Source organism: Tursiops truncatus, chromosome 13, assembly GCF_011762595.2.
Source record: "Tursiops truncatus isolate mTurTru1 chromosome 13, mTurTru1.mat.Y, whole genome shotgun sequence".
Lineage (NCBI taxonomy): Eukaryota > Metazoa > Chordata > Mammalia > Artiodactyla > Delphinidae > Tursiops > Tursiops truncatus.
The window spans coordinates 26,019,701-26,038,050 of record NC_047046.1 but is presented as its reverse complement, the minus strand read 5'-3'; the positions used below and the strand labels follow the sequence as shown (position 1 = coordinate 26,038,050).

General features: G+C 61.8%; 1 protein-coding gene and 1 long non-coding RNA gene across 8 annotated transcripts; one reads left to right on the top strand and one right to left on the bottom strand.

The window, feature by feature from the left end:
• Positions 1-153: 153 nt before the first annotated feature.
• AIFM3 (AIF family member 3) lies at positions 154-14,029 on the bottom strand. Of its 7 annotated transcripts, XM_073790409.1 has the most exons (21): positions 12,117-12,263; positions 11,472-11,635; positions 7,855-8,068; positions 7,578-7,687; positions 7,247-7,356; positions 7,112-7,156; positions 6,766-6,862; positions 6,579-6,691; positions 6,150-6,236; positions 5,705-5,796; positions 5,491-5,621; positions 5,290-5,405; positions 5,129-5,200; positions 4,988-5,051; positions 4,337-4,413; positions 4,114-4,231; positions 2,800-2,898; positions 2,468-2,543; positions 1,925-2,029; positions 1,292-1,312; positions 909-1,083 (listed from the first exon to the last, which is right to left on the bottom strand). In XM_073790409.1, the coding sequence occupies exons 2-21, from the start codon at positions 11,500-11,502 to the stop codon at positions 1,044-1,046; spliced, it is 1,818 nt and encodes a 605-aa protein (XP_073646510.1). In that variant the 5' UTR covers positions 11,503-11,635; positions 12,117-12,263; the 3' UTR covers positions 909-1,043. The 7 variants fall into 7 exon arrangements, 4 of the variants coding, with proteins under 4 accessions (XP_073646509.1, XP_073646510.1, XP_033693279.2 ...); XM_033837388.2 differs by lacking the exon at positions 1,292-1,312 and having other exon boundaries at positions 4,087-4,231; positions 12,117-12,248; XM_033837390.2 differs by lacking the exon at positions 1,292-1,312 and having other exon boundaries at positions 12,117-12,236.
• On the top strand, positions 3,737-7,862 carry LOC117307664 (uncharacterized). Its single transcript, XR_004521512.2, has 3 exons — positions 3,737-3,873; positions 4,170-5,385; positions 5,607-7,862. It is a non-coding gene; the product is annotated as an uncharacterized lncRNA (long non-coding RNA).
• Positions 14,030-18,350: the final 4,321 nt, after the last annotated feature.

The window sequence follows — 18,350 nt, the reverse complement described above, 5'->3', positions numbered from 1 at the left end:
CCCGCGAAGTGCGGGCGCGCTGTACCCGCTCCAGCGCGCGCGGGTCCCCGGCCGCAGCCCCTCCCGGCCCGCACTTCCCCGGCGCGGCTCCCGGCATGCCCTGTGCGCGTGGCTCGGCCTCGATCGTCCGCCGCGCCAGGGATCCCGGACGGAGGGTTCCGGCCTCGCATTGGCCTCCGCAGGCCGCCCCACCATCCCCTTCCTGCTGTGTCCCCGACCCGGTCCCCGCGTCTCCCCTCGGCGTTCCTTTTGGCTGTGAGGCAGCGTGGCGCAGAGGCTCTGGATTCTCAGTCCTACTCTAGCAGAGCCTCAGCTACTTCACCTGCGAAATGGGCATTCAGGAAGCTCAGGCTGCCATGAGAAGCGTGGGTCTGTCTTGGGACCTGCTCCTCAGTACTGATTGGGCCAACGCCGCCAAACTGCCAAACCCGAGCTGCCTCTGACCTCTGAAGAAGCACTTCCTACCTCAAAACCTTTGCATGTGCTGTCCCCTCTAACTGGAGTGCCCTTCCTTCAAAATCCAGATCCAAGACATTGGTCTGAGGAGCCTTCCCTAACCCCGGGGGCAGCAAAGGGGTTGCTCCCTCCTCTGGGCGCTCACAGACCGAACTTCCTTGGTGTGACACTGAGCGTTCTGTGGTCTGTGGTCGTGCCTGTCTCATCATCTTTCACCCTCATGAGAGTTTGCCCAATTACAGTGGAAGTCACACAGATCTGCAAATGTGTGAGTTTTAATTTTAAGATAATGTCTAATATGTTGCAGGGTCCTACAGGGGACCAGTCCCAATAGAGGAAGAAGAGGCAGGGTCTGTCCTGCCTCCACTGCCAGCCATCAGTGGCACTGGACGTCTTGAGGGCTGAGCATCTCCTGGAGGCCGCTGAGGCCTCTTGGGAGGTGAGCCAGGCAGCCGAAGGCAAGCACTGAGAGGGCTCAGGTTCTGCCCTGGGGGCTCCTGGGGAACTGGAGGTTGGCACCTGCCCCCCAGGCTTGGCCTCTGTCCCTGATGACCCAACATGCTTGCCCAAGTCCGCTGCGTGCAAGCTCAGGATCCTTTCCCTGTGAGCCAGGACATGTCGCCAGTCCTGCAGGAATGAGGGAGGAGGAGTGAGGGTAGAAGGGAGCAGGTTCCCCTCTGGACACCAAGAGCAGCTAGCCCTTGAAGACAGCAGGGAGCTGTGCGAGGCCCTGGTGCCCAGCAGGGATGTGCACTTGGGCAGAGCGGGGAGACCACCAGGCGTAGGCTCTGGGCTGAGGTGGGAAAGGCTCGGAAGAAGGAGAGAACACACGTACTTGCTGTGCAGCACAAACAGCCTTTGCGAAGGCAAGAGGAAGAGACAGAGAAGGCCGGGGAGAGAGTCATTCCTGTCCCCCCTTGGTTCTCCGTTTCCAGTCTGAGCCCCCCCGCCCCCATCCTGTGGCCTCCAGGCTTTCCTCAGCCCTTGGTGGTGGTGGTGGGGGTTCTGTAGGCCACTGAGTCCACAGGGTGACTCCCAGTGGCACCATGCCAGGATGAGGGTAATGGCTGGTGTCCGGTGTTCTTCAGACCCTGAACAACACCCCACAACTCTGTCAGGATGTCCCCAGGGGCAACACTAGCTGCATTTCCCCATGGTTGTGTTCAACCATGTGCAGTGGGGTGTCCCGGGCTCAGTGATTGCCCAAGCAGTGGGTCTTAACCCTTCCCCGCAGCACTGGTCCTGCCCTGGACACAGCCTCTTTCCCTTCTACCCACCAAGAGCACAAATAACCAGCCCTCTCCCAAATCACAACCCTTGCCCCACACCACACCATAGCCCTGGGAGCCTCAGGCTGATTGATGGGGGGCGGGGCTGGGGAGAACACTGGAGGACTGTGGGGGCAGCTAGAACCAGCACCTCGGGGGACTTCTCCCCCCTCCCCAAGGCACCCAGTGCCCACACTCACTCCACCTCCCGCTTCCGGATGGTGCGGCCGGAGGCCAGCACCTCCGCCACCTTAGACACGATGGGATCGTAGTTCATGCTGGCCACGGAGATCACCTCGTCGCCTCTGCAGGGAGAGGTGGCCGAGCCTGAGGACTGCCCAGCAGCAGCCCCTGTCCTTGGAGACCCGAGTCCAGCTGAGGCCCAGGGAGGCTCTCGCTCAGGAATGTCCTGAGCTCCCAGCATGGCTTCTGCTCCTGCAGGACCCCATAGAGGCTCCAGCCTTCCTGCCCAGTGGGGTTCAGGGCGGGAACCTGTTCTGAGATCCCCACTCTCTACCTGTGTCACTTTCCTCGGTGTAAAAGTAGGGTGTCAACACCCCCCTCCAAGAACTGTCCCCACCTCCTCCCCTTTCCTGGCCGGCCCCTGCCTAGCTGCCTCCCGTGCCACTCGGCCCACCATCCAGGGAAGCCCCCTCCTCCGGAGCAGAGCTTCTCCGGGACGAGCCCCCTTCCCGACTGAGTACCCGCTGCTTCCCGCCCCCGCCCCACCCCGTTGCTCTCACTTGGTGTAAAAAGCCACGAACTTCAGCTCGTCCAGATCCCCCTGGATAATGACGTCGTCGAAGCCTTCTCCGTACCCTGCGGGCCGGGAGGAAGGGACTGGGCTTCACGGGGTCCGCGCCCAGTGCCCTTCCAACTCTGCCCTGGACCCCAGGCCCCGCCCCTGCGGTCCTTTTAGGGGGGTCCTGGCCCCGCCCGCAGGGAGTTCCCTGCTTCCACCTGCGGCCGTCATGGCCCCGCCCCCTGGATGCTTCTAGCCCCGCCCTGACGTCCAAGCCCCGCCTCCTCACTCTGCCACACCTGGGCCCTGCCCGCGTCCGGGGCCCGTTGTTACCCGCGTAGCGCAGGCTCTTGCTGAACATGGCGGTCCATAGGTAGGGTACCGTGCTGATCTCCGCCTCCTGCGCCAGCATGTTCTGGGCCGCCACGCGTCCTGAGGGTCCCGGGGTCGTGAGAGCCCCGCCCCGAGCCCTCACCACCCCTCCACTGCCTGCCCCGGCTCTCTGGGGACGCCTGACAGGTGGGGCTATTCCCCCCACCCCAGAGGTAAATCACTGCCCAACCCACTGTCCACCGCTGCTCGCAGATAATGCGTGCAGAGAGGGACACCAGGCCCAAAGCTGGCCACTAAGATGAAGTGCCTGGACTGGGTCTGGAAGGGCTTGGCTTCCCGGGACCATTTCAGATGTGACACAGGCAACTAACCGGACAGGTCAGATCTGAGGAGGGAGGCGGGCGAATGGGGCACCAGTGTCCAGGGAAGAAGGGATGACAGCCTCACTCAGAGCCCAAGACAGAATAGGGTGGGTGGCTCCCCAGTTTGGACAAGGCCCCACTGGACCCCTGTATTTGGAGGTCTGTGACAGTCCTTGGACCCTCCCAGTTAAACCTTAATTATACTCAGCTGATGAGTAGCTTTTGGTTCCTTCAAACCTAGCACCAACTTTAGACCTTGGACCCGAGCAGAAATTGGTACCAGGAGTGGGGTTTCAGGCACAGATGCTCAGATAACGTGAAGGCCGAGAGAAGGGAGGAGGGTGCAGGGGGTCTGGCCGTCCTCTCTCCGAGGCAGCTAACTGGCTGTACCTGCGGCTGAGAGGCCCAGACCAGGTGTGCACAGGGACCGCCCAAGGGGAGGGGGAAGGTTGTTCCTCAGAGAGCACAGCAGGTCCCCACTGAGCCCAGGTTTCCAGGCCCAGACGGCCACATCCCAGGGGCCTGCACGAGGCAGCTGGGTTCACAGAGCCAATCAAGTGGCCCAAAGGGGAGAGTGGGGAGCTGGCCCGGGTTCTACTAAACCCCTCTCTCCCTCCCTGGGTGACTGCACAGGTTGGTGAGGAATTCTGCAGAACATGTGTCTCTGAGGACAAAAGGAAAGGAGAGGCTGGCTGGTGGAGGGACCAGCGAGGTGGGGCACTGTGGCTGGTGAAATGGGATGTCAAGAGGGCACTGGACGGAGGTCTGAGATGGGAGGTCTCTGTGAGCCGCCTTGACCACCTGCATGGGGCTGGCTGGACAGGCTGCCACAGAGCCTTGAATGGCTGACCCAGTGAGCAGGACCCAAGGCCAGCAACTGAGGGGGTGGGCCTGGGGAGGCTGAGACTCTGGGACAGCCTCCCACCCCAAGCTGCTGCAGGGCTGGTGGTACCCTGGGCATGAGCCATCTGCCAGTGTGGGATGTTCACTTTCCGATTGTTCCTCCAGGCCAGGGGGAAGGTCACAGCGTCGCCAGCTGCAAACACGCCCGGGACATTGGTCTGCATCATCTGTGGGGAGGGGACCGGGACTCGTAGGTAGGACTGGCGCCCTGAGCGGGACCTCCCACCACCTCCGGCCCCAGCACACTGCCCGCCCTCCCCACCCAGCCCCACCTTGTTGACAGGGATGAAGCCTCGGGAATCCAGACCTATGCCGCTCTGCCTCAGGAAGCCCGTGGCAGGCACTGCACCTGGCAAGACAGGGGCCACTGTGTCCACTCCCCGGCCTCTCCCTCCTCCTGCCTCACTGCTCTGCACCACCACGCCCTTCACTCCCACAGTCCAGCCCAGACCGATCACCCAGCAGGTGGCACACCCTGTGCCTTCATGTCCTGTCTTCGCTGCCTGGAGCCCCACAGACCTCGGGGCTTCTCATCAGGCCTCAGGTGTATCCTCCTCCGAGAAGCTCTCCATGAAGCCCCTGGTGGGGGTTGGCATGCCGAGCCTCCCCAGCCCATGCTGCCACCTCCCAGCTTTGTCCCTCCCCGGACTGGCACCTCAGCTGGAGCAGGGACTAATTAGAGGCTTTTCTGTGTCCTGCGGCTGCGCAGGGCTACTGGACAGGGGTCATTGGGAGCGTCCTCCATGCCAGGCCAGGCTAAGCTGGTACCATCACCCCCCAACAACCCTGCCAAGGGGGTACGGTTGTGGTCCCCATTTTACAGAAGTGCAAACAGGCTGGGGGAGGAGAAGGGACTGGCCCAAGTTCACTGTCGAGCGTGTGCGGGTGACTATGCTCACTGCCACCGCCTGCCCCCCACTCACCAATGCCCACCACGCAGACGTCAGCCCGCAAGACCTTGCTGCTCTTCAGCACGACCTCCTTCAGCTGCAGAAAGCAGGAGTGAGCAGCTCCCGGGCACAGGGAAAGGGACAGAAAGCGGCGGGGGGTGGAGAAGGGCCCACCTTTCCCTCCTGGGCCCGCAGCTCCGACACCTCCGTCTGCATGTAGAACTTGACCCGGTTGCTCTCAAACATCTGCCATGTAGATTGATGGGTAGGCAGGGGTGAGAGCCAGGCGGGGGCAGGGCAGGTGCCGGGGCGGTGGGTTCTGAGTGGGGTCTCACCTTCATGAGGGCACGACCAACGCGCTCCCCCAGAAACCTCCTGAAGGGCGTCTCCTCCAGCTCCACCACGGACACTGAGTGGGCCTTCTCAGTCAGGTAGGCGGCCACCTCCATCCCTGGGGCCAGGCGGGGAGGGCTCGCACCCTGCACTTCCCAGGGCCATTGCTGCCCCAGGCCCAGCCCGCACCCCCAGCTGCTCACCCAGGAAGCCGGCTCCCACGACCACAGCGTTGCGGCCCCGGGCCAACCTCACCACGCGGTTGGCGTCTTCTGGCGTCCGGATGGTGAACACATTCTCCACGTCTTTGCCTTTGCAGCTCAGGGTCTTAGGGCTGAGACACGGCAAGAGTCGGGGCGGGGCTCCCGGCACCCCGAGCCCTCCGCATACCGGCAGGGGCGTGGGGACCCCTCCCACCTGCTCCCGGGTGCCAGCAGCAGCTTGCTGTACTCCAGCTTGAAGCCATCCTTGAACACGGCCTTCTTGTTCCTCACGTCCACCGTGACCACCTGTGACCCCGCCGGGCAGAGCGAGGCCTCCGGGTCCCGCCCCACGCCCAGCGCCCACGAGGCCCTCTGCGAGGCTCTGCCACCTGGATGAACCTTCCTCCCTTTCCTGGCAACCTCTCCTGACCCTTTAAGTTTCAGGCACCACCTCCCCCTCAAAGCCCTCCTAATGCTCCCAAGTCCCAGCCCTGAGCAGACGGTCCGTGGCCCCACACACTGGGGCCCATGACCCCCTAGGCCTGGTGCCTGGGCAGCAGGGCCAGGAGGGCAGAGCACACCCATACTTCCTGGGGCCTCACGCCCTTCACGGTGCCCATGAAGCCTTCCCCAGGCCTGTTCCCCAGCATTGTCCATACCTGGGCCTCAGTGAGCACCTCGATGCCTTGGGCTCGGAAGAACTCCTTGGGCCTCAGGGCCAGCTGCTCCAGCTGTGCATCCAGAGACTGCAGGAGACGCCGGCTTGAGACAGGACCCTGCACCCCCAGGCTCCCACCCCTCTGCAGGCCCGGCCCCACCTGGCCAGTGACCAGGTGGCCACTGACCCATTTTATAACCGAGGACCAGGGCCTCGGGGTCTTGGGGGCTGGCAGCCTCGGTCACACAGGAGCTACAGGACAGAGCTCGACAAACCAGATCTTTCAGGGGCACTGCAGATGGGCCTGGCATGAACAGAGAGGGCAGCTGGCCAGACCCCCAAGGGGCGGCAAGCAAGGGTCCCAGTGGACCTAACTGTGCCCAGTGGGACATGGCTCTGGCCCTGCCTGGCCCCGCTCACGCTCACCCACCTTGCTAAGCTTGGGCCGGTCGTAGGGAAGGTGCCGGTCCAGAGTGCACAGGACGATCCTGTCTGAGAAGCCCTCCTGCCGCAGCGTCTCTGCACACACCAGGCCAGCTGCGCCTGAGCGGAGGGGACAGTGGGTCAGGAGCCTCCTCTCCCCCACCCCACCCTGCCCCTCACAACCCACCACCAACCTGCGCCCACGATGAGCACGTTGGTGCTGCTGCTGTGGCCAGCGCTTGGAGAGATGCACGTGGCCATCACCTTGGTCCTTCGCTGTAGCTGCAGGGCCTGGGGGTGGCCAGCGAGTTGGGGGCAGCTGGAAGCTGGGGTCATTGCCGGGCTCCCTGTGCCCATCCCAGCAGGCCAGGTCCTGCTGCTCCAGTGCCACCTCATCCCCACCACACAGCCCTTCACTCTGCTCCCCAGCCACACCCGCTAGGCTCCCTCCCACCACAGGGCCCATGAACATGCTGTTTTCTGGGCCCAGAGGCCCTTCTCACCTCTCTCTTTTGCCTGAGCCCCAAGCTCCCCCCTCACCTGCTTGCTGGCCCGGACGTACACCTTCTCCTTCTCAATCTTCACCTGCAAGGGCTGTGTTGCTCAGGGCTGGGCTTTGGGGTGCTCCAGCCCCTGCACCCCCAGGCTCCCACCCCATTGCATGCCTGGCCCCACCTGGAACTTGTGCAGACTGTCCAGGCCAGGGAAGTCCTCCAGGTCTCCAGTGCTGATGTTGAAGCAGGCGCCATGCCAGGGGCAGCGCACCCGTCCACGGGACAGCACTCCTGGGAGGGGGCAGTGCTGGGCTGGGCCACCAGCAAGAGCTCCTCTCCAAGGACCCCTGTATCCAGCACCACTGGCCCTTCCCCACAGCCCAGGACACCCCACTAATAGACGGGGGCCTGGGGCCTAGTGGAGCGGGGGCTGAGCCTCCCTTGTGATGGGGGAGCCGCCAAGTCCCTGTCGGGGAGGTCCCGCCCTGCCCCCGTGGGCACCGACAGCTCACCTTTCACCAGGGGCGCACCATAGTGCGGACATTTGTGGCCCAGGGCATGGAACTCCCCGTTGTCTTTCACCAGCAACACCTTCCCCCAGCCCAGCTCCACTTCCCGCATCCTGGGAGGGGAGGGCCTGCCCTCAGAGGTCAGAGGTCGGAGAGCAGCCCCAGACCAGCAGGAGCCACAGAGGTGGTGGCCCCGATGGAGCCAGTCATGGGTCCCTTCCAGGCCTCCCAGCTGTCTTCCCACCTCAGCCTCCCACCCCCTCCCAGGCCCAGCACCCACTGGCCGTTCTCCAGGTCTTTGATGTGGCAGACAGCAGCCTCCAGGCAGTCCTGGGCACCAGGGTAGGGGTGGGGGGCGGGCAGGCGTTCCTCTGCATGGAAATGGCGGGCTGTGCCGTTGCCCTGGTAGGCCCGGGGGCTGCCCTTCCCGCCGGCAGACAGCTCCTCCTTGCCCCGGTCCTTCTCGGGCAGCACCACCTCGATCTTGAGCTCCACTGTGGGTGGGCAGGGGGGATGGCGGTGAGCCCCCAGCCCGGCCCACCCCATGAGCTCTGAGTGCGCGTTCTCCCCGGGCCTCCAGAAAGCCATCTGCACCACCAGCAAAAGGCAGAGCCAGGGTGCGGGGGGGTGGGGGGTGAGGGAGGCCCTGGACGAGCTTAAATTGATTTCTGCGTGTTCTCTTTTCCCCTAACAGAATTAGTGAGGGGGCACAACAAAGCTTACTCAACCCTGAAGCGACCCTTTCTCCAGGAATCCATGTGGAGGTGAGAACTCAGTGCTGGAGCCTTGCTGACCTTGAGGGAGTGGCCCCCATAGAGGACTGCGTCATCCCTGAGGACTCAGGGGCACGTTTGGGGCCTGAGAAACAGTGTGTCCAAAGCTGGACGCAGCCCAGTGCATGGCCTGTGAATCTGGGTAACGGGGGAATCGAGGGTTCCAGAGATTTGAAATTTTTTCAAAATTAAAAAAAAAAAGTGTATGCACCATAATTGCAACTTTAGATAGCTGCTCTCGCCGGTTTGAGAATCCTTCATTATTTGCCAGGCGCTGGGTGCAGGGGCCTTGGGGGTGAACCCCAACTGGGTGGTGCATGCAGAGGGCACAGCGCCGCCCTCACCAGTGGGGCCTCCTCTGGGGGGAGTTAGTGAGATTATCATTTTCTTCTTTATACTTCTCCGCATTTTCCAAATTCCCTACCGTGTGCCTGGGGTATTTTTCTAATTAGAAGGGAACAATAAACAGAATTTTTAGCAGTGATAATCCGGCCTCCTGGGCTGCTGCTGCAAGGAGCGTGGAAGCTGAGCCGGGGGCACAGCGTGGGCCAGGGCCGAGGCCTGGGCAGGAGGCCCCCTCCCAACTCCCGAGGCCCCTGAGCCTCCAGGCGCCTCCCCCACAGACCTGACCCTCTAGAAACAAAGAACCCGGCTCACAGCTCCGGGCCTTAGCCCCTGCAGTTCCCTTGGCCTGGGCTGCTGTCCTGCCCTTCCCGGCTTGGGCTGGGCTCACGCCTGCCCATCCTCTCCCCCAGCCTGGTCTGGCCCCTCATCCTTCCTGTCCTAGCCCCCCTCCCCCCACCGCCGCCTCCCCTAAGGCTCAGGCATGCAAGAGACAGGGCTGAAGGTGGCTCCCTGATTCCAGCTGGGCAGGAAGGGCCCAGGAACACATCACGCTGAGGCTGTTGTGTCAGGTGGGGGGTTATGGGTGGGGTGGGTTTTTTCCTTCATTTTCCACGCTTTATGTAATGGTGTTAGAATGTTTTCAGGAGAATTAGAGAGACAGCTCACAGGAGCAGCCTGGCAGGGGCCCAGAGGACAGCCAAGCCAGGCTGTTTTCATCCTCTACCTCCTTCCAGAAGGCCCTGAGGTGCTCGCTGGTGTAGTCTAACGGGGGAAGACGTCAGGTCAGGAGCCTCAGGAGCTGCGGTGGATCCCTTAGACCCTTTCGGCAGATGCCTTCATTATAAAATGGAGAGAACAGTGCCTACCTCTTCTGGGGCAGTGGATACTGAAGGAAATAATAAATGTAACTCAGAGTAGATGCTCAATAGGTGAAGTTGGGTAGCTGTGTTTTATTGGTTAGCTCCGAGCCTCCTGGCTGCCGTGACAAAGAGGGAAAGCCTTTAGGTAGCACCAGTGGCCTAATAAAAGGCAGGTGACCAGATGCCAAGAGACCTGCACTACCTCCTAGTTCTGAGCTTACAAAGGACTGGCCTGGAACACTTCCTGAGGAACATGGGGCCCCTGAAGCACAGGGCACACAGAGGCAGCTCAGGAAGACTGTTCTAACATGCTCTGAGCCACAGGAGCCAGTGAGGTGGAAAGTGAGGAATTTGCAGAAGCCTCTTCTGCTCGTTCTGGTCTCCCTGTGGCCCCTCCTGACCCTCACTGAACTGTCATGGCCAGAACGCTCTCACTCCCACACCCTGATATTCCCCAAGCCTCACCCCAGACCTGCCACCATGGGCACCGGGGGCCCAAGCTCCTGCCCTCCTGCCACAGCCCACAGGAAGCCCAGCCCCCCAGAGAGGGAATAACACCCTGTAAGTGCCTCCTACGTGCCAGGCCCATGCCAAGCACACTAGCCTGCACAGGGGCACAACTATTAGTCCCATTTCACATGTGAGTACACAGAGGCTCAGAGAGGTGAAGTCACCTGCCCAAGGCCAAATAGCCAGGAACAGGCAGGGCTGGATTTGGGCTCAAGAGCCCAAATTCTTAGCACTGTCCCTGGTGTGGTAGGAGTGACCAGCCCTATACCAGGGGTCCTGGGGCCGGGGGTCCTGGGGCTTGGGGTCTGAGGTAGACCAGCCCTTTGGGGTCCTTTAAAGAAACCTACAGGTGGCATCTTCTGCCAGGGCCTCCTGTCAGCTCTGCAGTCCTACAGGAGCCTGATATGGGGCAGCCAGCATCCTCCTGTCTGCTTCTGACGGGAGAGAGTTGGGGTCAAGACAAGGGACATCATTTGCCCGAGGGCTGGGTGTCCGCAGCATGGGAGTCATGGGGCAGGCGCAGGTGGGTCCCTCTGCCTGGCAGGGCATCGCAGGTCTCCTCTTGCCTGCAAGTTCTCCCTCAGACCCAGGAAAAGGAGAAAAGGCTCATGGGCTCCAAGGTAATGGAGCTGATGGGTATCAGGTAAGGGGAGCTGGGGCGAGCTGGCCGGTGATCCCTGGGTGCACTACAGAGGCCTCTCTCAGCCTTGGTTTCTTCATCTGGGTCAGGCCTGCACACCCCTGCCTTCCGGGTGTTGTGAGGAGGGAAGAGGGAAAGTGGGGACTGGAGGGAGAGCCAGCACACAAGGGTCTCCGTGGAGAGCAGACCTAGGCATCCCCCAGCACCCTGCCCGCCCCCCAGCCCTGGGCTGGGACTGCTTGGGCCAGCCAGGGTGGGGATTTCCTCTACAAATGGGGAAGTGTGTCCAGAGAGGCCCAGGAGGCGGCCCAAGGTCACATGGGGTCAGAAGAGGTGAAAAGGGCTAGGACATGTCCACTCCACCTCATAGCAATTTTGAGAGGTCAGGCTTATTTTTTAGGGGGAGGAGGTGAGGCTCAGAGGGGTATCTTGCATGCCCTTGGTCATGCAGTTGCTGAGGATGTCCCCGGAGCCCCCTTCCCCAGCGCTGAGGGAGATGCTCCTCTCTCCGACCCAGCAGCAGGAGGAACCCTCCCCTCCCCTTTCCGAGAAAGATTCCACTGTTATTCCCACCACCAGCACCCTAAGCCCCAAATAAAGAGGGCTCCAGCCCCCCCACTCCTGCCCACAGCGTTAACATTCGGCTGCAGCCCAGCCTGACCTACTTCGGAGGCAGGGGGAGGGGCAGGAGGAAGGTGGCAGGAAGAGGGAGGGAGGGAGTGAGCGACAGAGGGAGGGGGAAGGGAGAGGGTGAGAAGAGAGGAGGTACCTGGCTTGGGCTTGGAGAAGCAGCCACCCATGGTGAGTGGCCCGCAGATGGGTGGGGGGCAGGTACACAGGCGGCTGGCTGTGGAAGGCCTAGGGTGCCCCCTGAGGGGCTGGACCCCCCGAGGCCCTTAGAGATGCTGGAGCTGCCATCCCAGCTGGAGCTGCCTGCAGGGAGACAGGAGCATCTATGGGGACCAGGGCTTTGATGAGGGCTGTGGGTAGAGACACAGAGAGACACGAGTGGGGGCGCTTCTCAAAGAGGCTGCGTTGGAGCTGGGAACCCTCATGCGTAGGGGAGCCGGGTCCCAGAGGAATGGCACCTGGCACCATGGACGGCACCTCCCTTCCAGGCCCCCAGGCTCAGCACCCTCACTCTCCTCCCCCTTTGCCTGGGCCCCTCTGCCCCAACCTTAGCCACATTTCAGGCCCAGGAAATCCTCCCCGATTTCTGCTGCCCCCTCAAAATCCTGCAGCCTGGAGCCCTGGGACCCTCCATTCTCCAGGGAGGCCACCATGCCTGGGGTCAGACCCAGGTCACCTTGGCAGACCAGAGCCTTCCTGGTACTCGGGGTTTCTCCCTCCTCAATGGGGCAACATTTAGTTCTCCCCCCTGCTCCCACCCTGGTGGGCAGCCCTGGATACCCACCTCTCCAAGGGCAGCCACTGCTTCTTGCTCCCAGCCCAACAGCGGACCGAGGCTGCCCGGCCCTGGAAGGCAGGGCAAGGGGGCAGGGGTCCAGGAGGCGGCCCAGCCTCCACCCCTCCCCCCAGTGTGAGCTGTGGCCAGGAGGGGATGGGGGCGGGGCTGGGCCAGTCCATTGGTCCCCAGGGAAACCCAGCTCCATGTGAACAGAAGTGGGCGGCCAGCCTGGGCCTGGTGGGGTTGGAGGAAAGTGAGGCCAGGCACACAGCTCTGGCTCCCACCCCCTCCCCTGCTCTTCCCCAAAGCCCCTGATGTTGAGGTCATACCCAACAGTAGATGGAGAAACTGAGGGGCCAAGGGATTGCCAAGATCAAGCAGCAGGTAGAGGCAACCAGGTGGTGTCCCACCTCCCTCCCACCTTAGTTACTTCCAAGACGGACAGGGACCCAGAAGCCCCTGTATCACCCTGCAAGCCATGGGGCTGGGGGAGGGGTCACCCCATCAACAAAGAGGTCCCTGCAGCCAAGGAGCCCTCAAGGCCACAGCGTGAGCCTTCCTTAACATGCAGCTTACAGACTGGACTTTGGAAGGCCCAGGACAAAGGTGTAGCTGCCTTGTTTACACTGACCTCCCCACAGTCCACCCCACTGTTATCCCTGCGGCTTCCCCCAGAAGTTTTTCCTGGAGTTTAAGTGGATGAGGCCCACTCGGTTTTGCCCAGATCCCAGCAAGGGCCCTGGGTGGGTGCTTAAGAGCAAGGGGGCTGAGAACCAGATGAAAAGGTTGGGGAGGGACTGTCTACTGCCCAGCACCCGGTCTCGCCTGCCCTAGAGGGCCGTCACAGGTGAGGAGGCAGTGGCACCTGAAGGCCACCTGGGTATACCCATGCTCTTTCCCCCACTCATTGCCAAGGCAGGTCCGTAAAACTGGGCCACCACCAGCCCACCTGCCCCCTACCTGGGCACAAGACCCCTCCACAGATCCTGGCTTTCCCTCTGGCTCAGCCCTGCCCACCCCCTTCCTGCCTGGCCTCAGGCCTCACCTACTGGGCCACAGATCCCAGAAAAGGTGGGACCTCAACTTGCCACCAGGTGCCTGTCGAGGCTGTTCCCTCCCTTCCCAGGTGCCCAGGTGTTCAGACCTTCCAGGGCCTTGGGCGTGGAAAGAGATTTGCTGGGCACGGAAACTTCTCCAGGTCTACTGTGTGCCAGGCTGGCGTGTAGCCCTCCTACCTCCTGCAGGCCCAGACGCCCCAACCCAAGGCAAAGGTCCTCGCCAGGGGCATGGCGAGAGGGCACCCCAAGTTTTGGCAGAGTGCTGTCCCTTGTCCACAAACTGCCTAATGCAAAAAGTTGTAACAGTCCCCGAGTGCTGACCACCTAGAGGAGCCTGCATCCTGTCCCCCGGGACCAGCCCTAGGGCCCCTTCTGGTGCAGGCTCCCCACTCCTCCGGGTCCCACGCTTCACCAGGGATCCCGTGGGCCCTTCCCACACCCACCCGAGGGGCTCCTGCTCAGCTCGGCCCCCAGTGGCTTCCAGTTTCCTGGGACAGCATCTGAGCTCCACAGCCGGCCCTCAAGTTTGGGGTGGGGGGGGGCTGTGGCCCGCACCTCCTCCCCCACGGGGCTAGAGGCAAACCTCCTGCTTTGCATATGCAGCCCGTCTCCCTGGGAAGTCCTTCCAGCTGCCTTCCCGCTCCCTCGGGCCGGGTCCCCCCACCGGACCGGCAGCCCAGGAAGGGGATCCGCACGCAGCGGGGCCCCGAGGCGGCGAGCGGGCGGCACGTCAGGAGAGCGAGGGCGCTCTGCCTGGCCTGCCCCCTCCCCGGTGAGGCCCCCAATCCCCGACGAGTCGGCCCGGACCCGCGGGCTCACCTGCGCTCGGCGCGGACCTCCGCTCTGGAGCCGCCAGGGCTGCGGCGGGGCGGGCGGGGCAGGCGGGGCGGGGCTGGCGCTGCGGCGACAATGCGGCCGGAGCCCGAGGCCCCAGCACCGCCCGGCGGCCGCGCAGGTAGGAGCGGCCCGGGTCGGGATGCGAGGCTGTGGGAGGCAGCGGGGCCCTCTGGCCCTGGACGCCGGAATCTGGGTCCCCAGCATCCTCGCGACCCCCGCGGGGCGCCAGGCTGGGCCGCGCGCCGGGTCTCAGTGTTTTTCTTCTTCTTTCTTTCCTAAGTCTTGGAACCAGGGGTAGGCGGGCAGCGAGCGTGGGGGCAGGTGAATCACCCGCAGAAACCTCCCAAACCGCGCCTGACTGCCTGACACCTTGATTGCTTTGAGGGTTCAGCTCCGTCCTTCCGTCCACTGTCCCCACATCAAAACGTTCTACTTTGTATTTTATGACATTTTCTGTTTCCCACATGTCATTATACCGGGAGAACTTCCTGGGTCGCCATAAATCATGGCCCACCCTGGTGGGTGTTGTGTCCCCTCCTCCACGAAGCCCTCCCTGAGCCGCCTCCCCAGACTGGATCTGGCCCTGCTGTTCCAGCTCCCGGCCCCTCCCAGGATTTTACCGTGTTGACTCCCCAGACTCTGCCTTGTGGTCAGGCAGGGCTTGTCCCTCCAGCAGACTGGGACTCATGACTGTGTGGGAAATGAATGAAGGGCACGTTCCCGGAAGTGGTGTCTCATCTGTCACTAAAAACATGGGGCCATTGGGCCCGACATCAGCCACTAACTGTTGTCTCCTTCAGTGGCTGGTGTCATGCCCTCTTTTTTGCCATCTCCCCCCTTTCTGGGCCTCGCTCCCTTCTGGTTAGGATGCCAGGCTGACCGGCCTCTGAGGCAGTCCCTCTTTATGCCCCAGGCTGCCCAGGGGGGCAAGCACATCTCCCCTCATTTTACAGATGGGGAAGCTCGGGGAGGCTGCGTGGCGCCCAGGGGAAGGAGCAGGGCCTGAATGGGTCACACTCATCCACCCCTCAGTCCACCCCTCGGGGTGTCCAACTGCCACAGGAGAGGCCCCGTCACTGGGCAGAAGGTGTTGCTTGGCCTTGTGCCCTTGGCCTCCAGTCAGCCTGCCCCTACTCCACACTCTGCTGACCTTGCAGCCCTGCCCCTCACCCCAGAGCCCCCAGCCAGGAAGACACTGTGCCCTGTAAAGAAACATGGCTGTAGCTTTATGTGCATTTATTCCTTTGCTCTTCACAACAGCCTGAGGTGGAAGGTCCTCTGTGTCATCTCCATTTTACAGATGTGGAAGCTGAGGTTCAGAGAGGTTAGGGACTCCCCAAGGCCACGCTGCTGGTGAGTGGCAGAGACGTGGGTCCTGGCTGGCTGGCTGTGCTGGGCTTACAAAGTGGAGCTTGGGAGAGGGAGCGGGGAGGCCTGTCAGGCTCGGCCAAGGCTGCCACGTCTCCAGTGCAGATTTCGAGTCCTGATCTGTGACCTTTTTGAGTCAGTGAGCCCCTTCTGCCCCGGATTCCCCAAGAATCTGGGGGTAACTGCAGTGCTTCCAGCTGGAGATCCTCCAGGACACCAGGACAGGTTCAGAGGCAGCACAGGACACAGCAGGCGTGCAGGATGTGGGGTGGGGGCTGCTGAGCATGGGATGCCAGAGATGACATTGAGGGGACAGGTCAGTGTGGGGGGCTGTGAGGAGGCCAACAACCTGGGTAGATGCCCTGCATGGGGCGAGACCATTGTGGCTGCCTCCACCCTGCGGATGGACTCGAGGCTCTGGCTGCCCCATGGTGGGGCAGAAATGACCAGATCCTCATGGAGCAAAAGCTGAAACAGAAGGTAAGTGGGTGGGTGGCCTCACCAAAGCCCCGGGCTCGAAGGTGGTGCATGTGGACACCGGGACCCGGGGAGACTTAGGATGCCTCCAAGTCTTGGGCAGCCTGAGGTCCTGATCTTGCCCCGAGGATGATTCTGGCAACGTGGTAGCGTTCATCCCAGTGGCCTTGACAATACACAGACCCAGCAGACACCCCAAAGGCCAAGGTGTGAGAAGCAGGTGAAGGGGTGATCCCTGGGCCCCCCAGCATGCAAGCCTGTCCCTGTCTTCCTCACACCCACCCCTGTTCCCCACTCCTCTCAGCCTAGGGTCTCCAAGCTCTGACGTGCAGGGCTGTCCTTTTTTAGGCCACAAAGTGAGAGAAAGGCAACGTCTAACATTGGGATTGACTCTGGCGCCCCCTGGAGGCCTACCTGAGAGTCCACAGGGCCCACCTGAGCCTTGGGGTTCAGAGGGCAGAGAGTGGACTCTTCCCTGGGGACTTAGGTGGATTTCCAGATGGGGAGACCTCGATTTGATTAACTGGTCCCCAGGAAATGCTGGGGGGGTCTGATATAGCACATCCAGCATCCTAGCTGAGGCTGGCTGTGTTGAGGGGCAAGATAGGCAGGAATGGTGCCCTCAGCTACCCCGAGACTTATTCTTATGGAGGCAGACGCTGGGGGATCCCCAGGCTGGGGAGCCTTGGCTAAGCCCATCCCCACCGCTCCACTCCCGGCCTCACCCCTGACTCCCTGGCTTGCTCTGGTTGCTACAGCCCAGCCTCCCTGCCCACATCCCAGGTGGGTCTACACAGCCTGACTGCCATGTCTCAGCACCCCAGGGTCCTCGGGGGCTCTCCGACCCCGTGAAGCCGGCTCCCAACAGCCTGTTTCAGCCCAGCCTCGGCCCTCCCCAAGTTGCTGGTTTGTCGTGAGTCCTCTCTTGTCTCCGGGCTCAGGGTTGACCAGTTCTAGTTCCAGTCCCCATGGAGGGAGGGAAGGTCAGAGGGCTTTCCTAGGAGGTGGCAGGAGCCGAGGACAGATGAGCCCTTTGGAGTTCAGCAGAGAGAAGGGCGTCCAGGCAGGAGAAGTGTGTGGCAAAGACAAGGAGGTACGATGGCCAGTTCTGGGGACTCAGAATGTGTCAGTCCAGTCTGGCTCAAGTGCTGGGCTCTGGGCAGCAGCCTGGCATGCAGGCATCTCATAGGCCAGGGAGGAGCGGGCTAGGGGTTTTCATCACATATGTCTTTGGGGAAAAAATACCAGCAACTAGGACTGGCACTGGACAGGGGGCAGGGGGGCCGGGAGGCACCTGGGGCAAGGACTGGACCAGAGTCAGCCCAGGAGCTGGAAGATGGGCCCTACCCCTGCAGCCCTTACTTAGACCTGAGGATTTCCTATCATCAAAACAGTGGGGGAACTCCCTGGCAGTCCAGTGATTAGTAGGACTTGGCACTTTCACTGCCAGGACCCGGTTCAATCCCTGGTCAGGGAACTAAGATCCCGCAAGCCACTTGGTACAGCCAAACACAACAAAAAAACCCCACTGGCAAAAACTTCCACACGCCAGGAGACAGATGGGCTAGTATAAGGTGCCTCAGCCACATAGTAGAATACTGTTTAGCCATAAACAAGGTATCTACAGAGTGTTTGTAAAAATGTTATATTTTCATATATTATACATCACTGGCGAAAGTGTAAATTGAGGCAATCCCTATAAGAGGGCAATTTAGCGACAGCTCTGAAAACTGCCAGTGCCCAGAGCCTTTGACCCAGCAATCCCAGTCAGAGGAACTCACTTTAATGCATCTGCCCACCTGAGATTGGAAAGGACCTACATGCCCATCAATACCCGAGGTGGTTACCCGAGTGACAGCACATCCACCTCAAGGAACACGACACAGTGATGGAAGAGAACAGAGGCTCAGCTCTAAACAGACTGGGGGAATAAAGCAGGGTGCAGAACAGTAAGTGATCTATGCTGCCTTTCTGTAGAGAAAACATTAAAAAAGAGTACTTACAGATATATTTACTTGCATGCTGTAGAGTAACTCTGGAAAATACAGTAATAAACAGGCAACAGGGATACTGGGATGTGGAGTCGACAGGGTGGGTGGCCTTTCTCCAGACACAGGGCTTCTGAATGCTGTGCCCTATGGGTGTTTTCCCTCTAACCTCAATGCCAAAGCCAAACTCTCCCAACTCCTCGGAGGGCCGGCAGGGGCTTGGTCCCCCTGCTCCTGGCCCTGCCCTCCACACAGCTACTGGGCGGACCACCCGATCCACTGGCCAGCTTTGGCCACTGGGCAGCTCTGGGAGCCCACCCCAAGGGCTCCCCTTCCCGACCCCTCCCTCGGACCTCTGAGTTTGAACAGTGGGAGCCCTGGGGCTGTCTCTGGCACGTGGGCCTGGAGGGTGTAGCTGAGTCCCCTCCCCCTGCCCCCGTTTCAGTGCCAGGCTGCAAGGCACAGGCTACCTTGGGCTACAAGCCTGGGAGCCTGGGGAGAGTGCAATGGTG

Coding starts and splice junctions, on each gene's coding strand:
- AIFM3 (XM_073790408.1), bottom strand. CDS start 11,502: ATGGGTGGCTGCTTCTCCAAGCCCAAGCCAG. Junction 5,797..6,149: donor AGGTGCTCACTGAGGCCCAG/GTATGGACAATG, acceptor GCGGGGTCACAG/GTGGTCACGGTGGACGTGAG. Junction 2,544..2,765: donor CGGACGCGGGCAGGGCCCAG/GTGTGGCAGAGT, acceptor CCCGGCCCGCAG/GGTACGGAGAAGGCTTCGAC.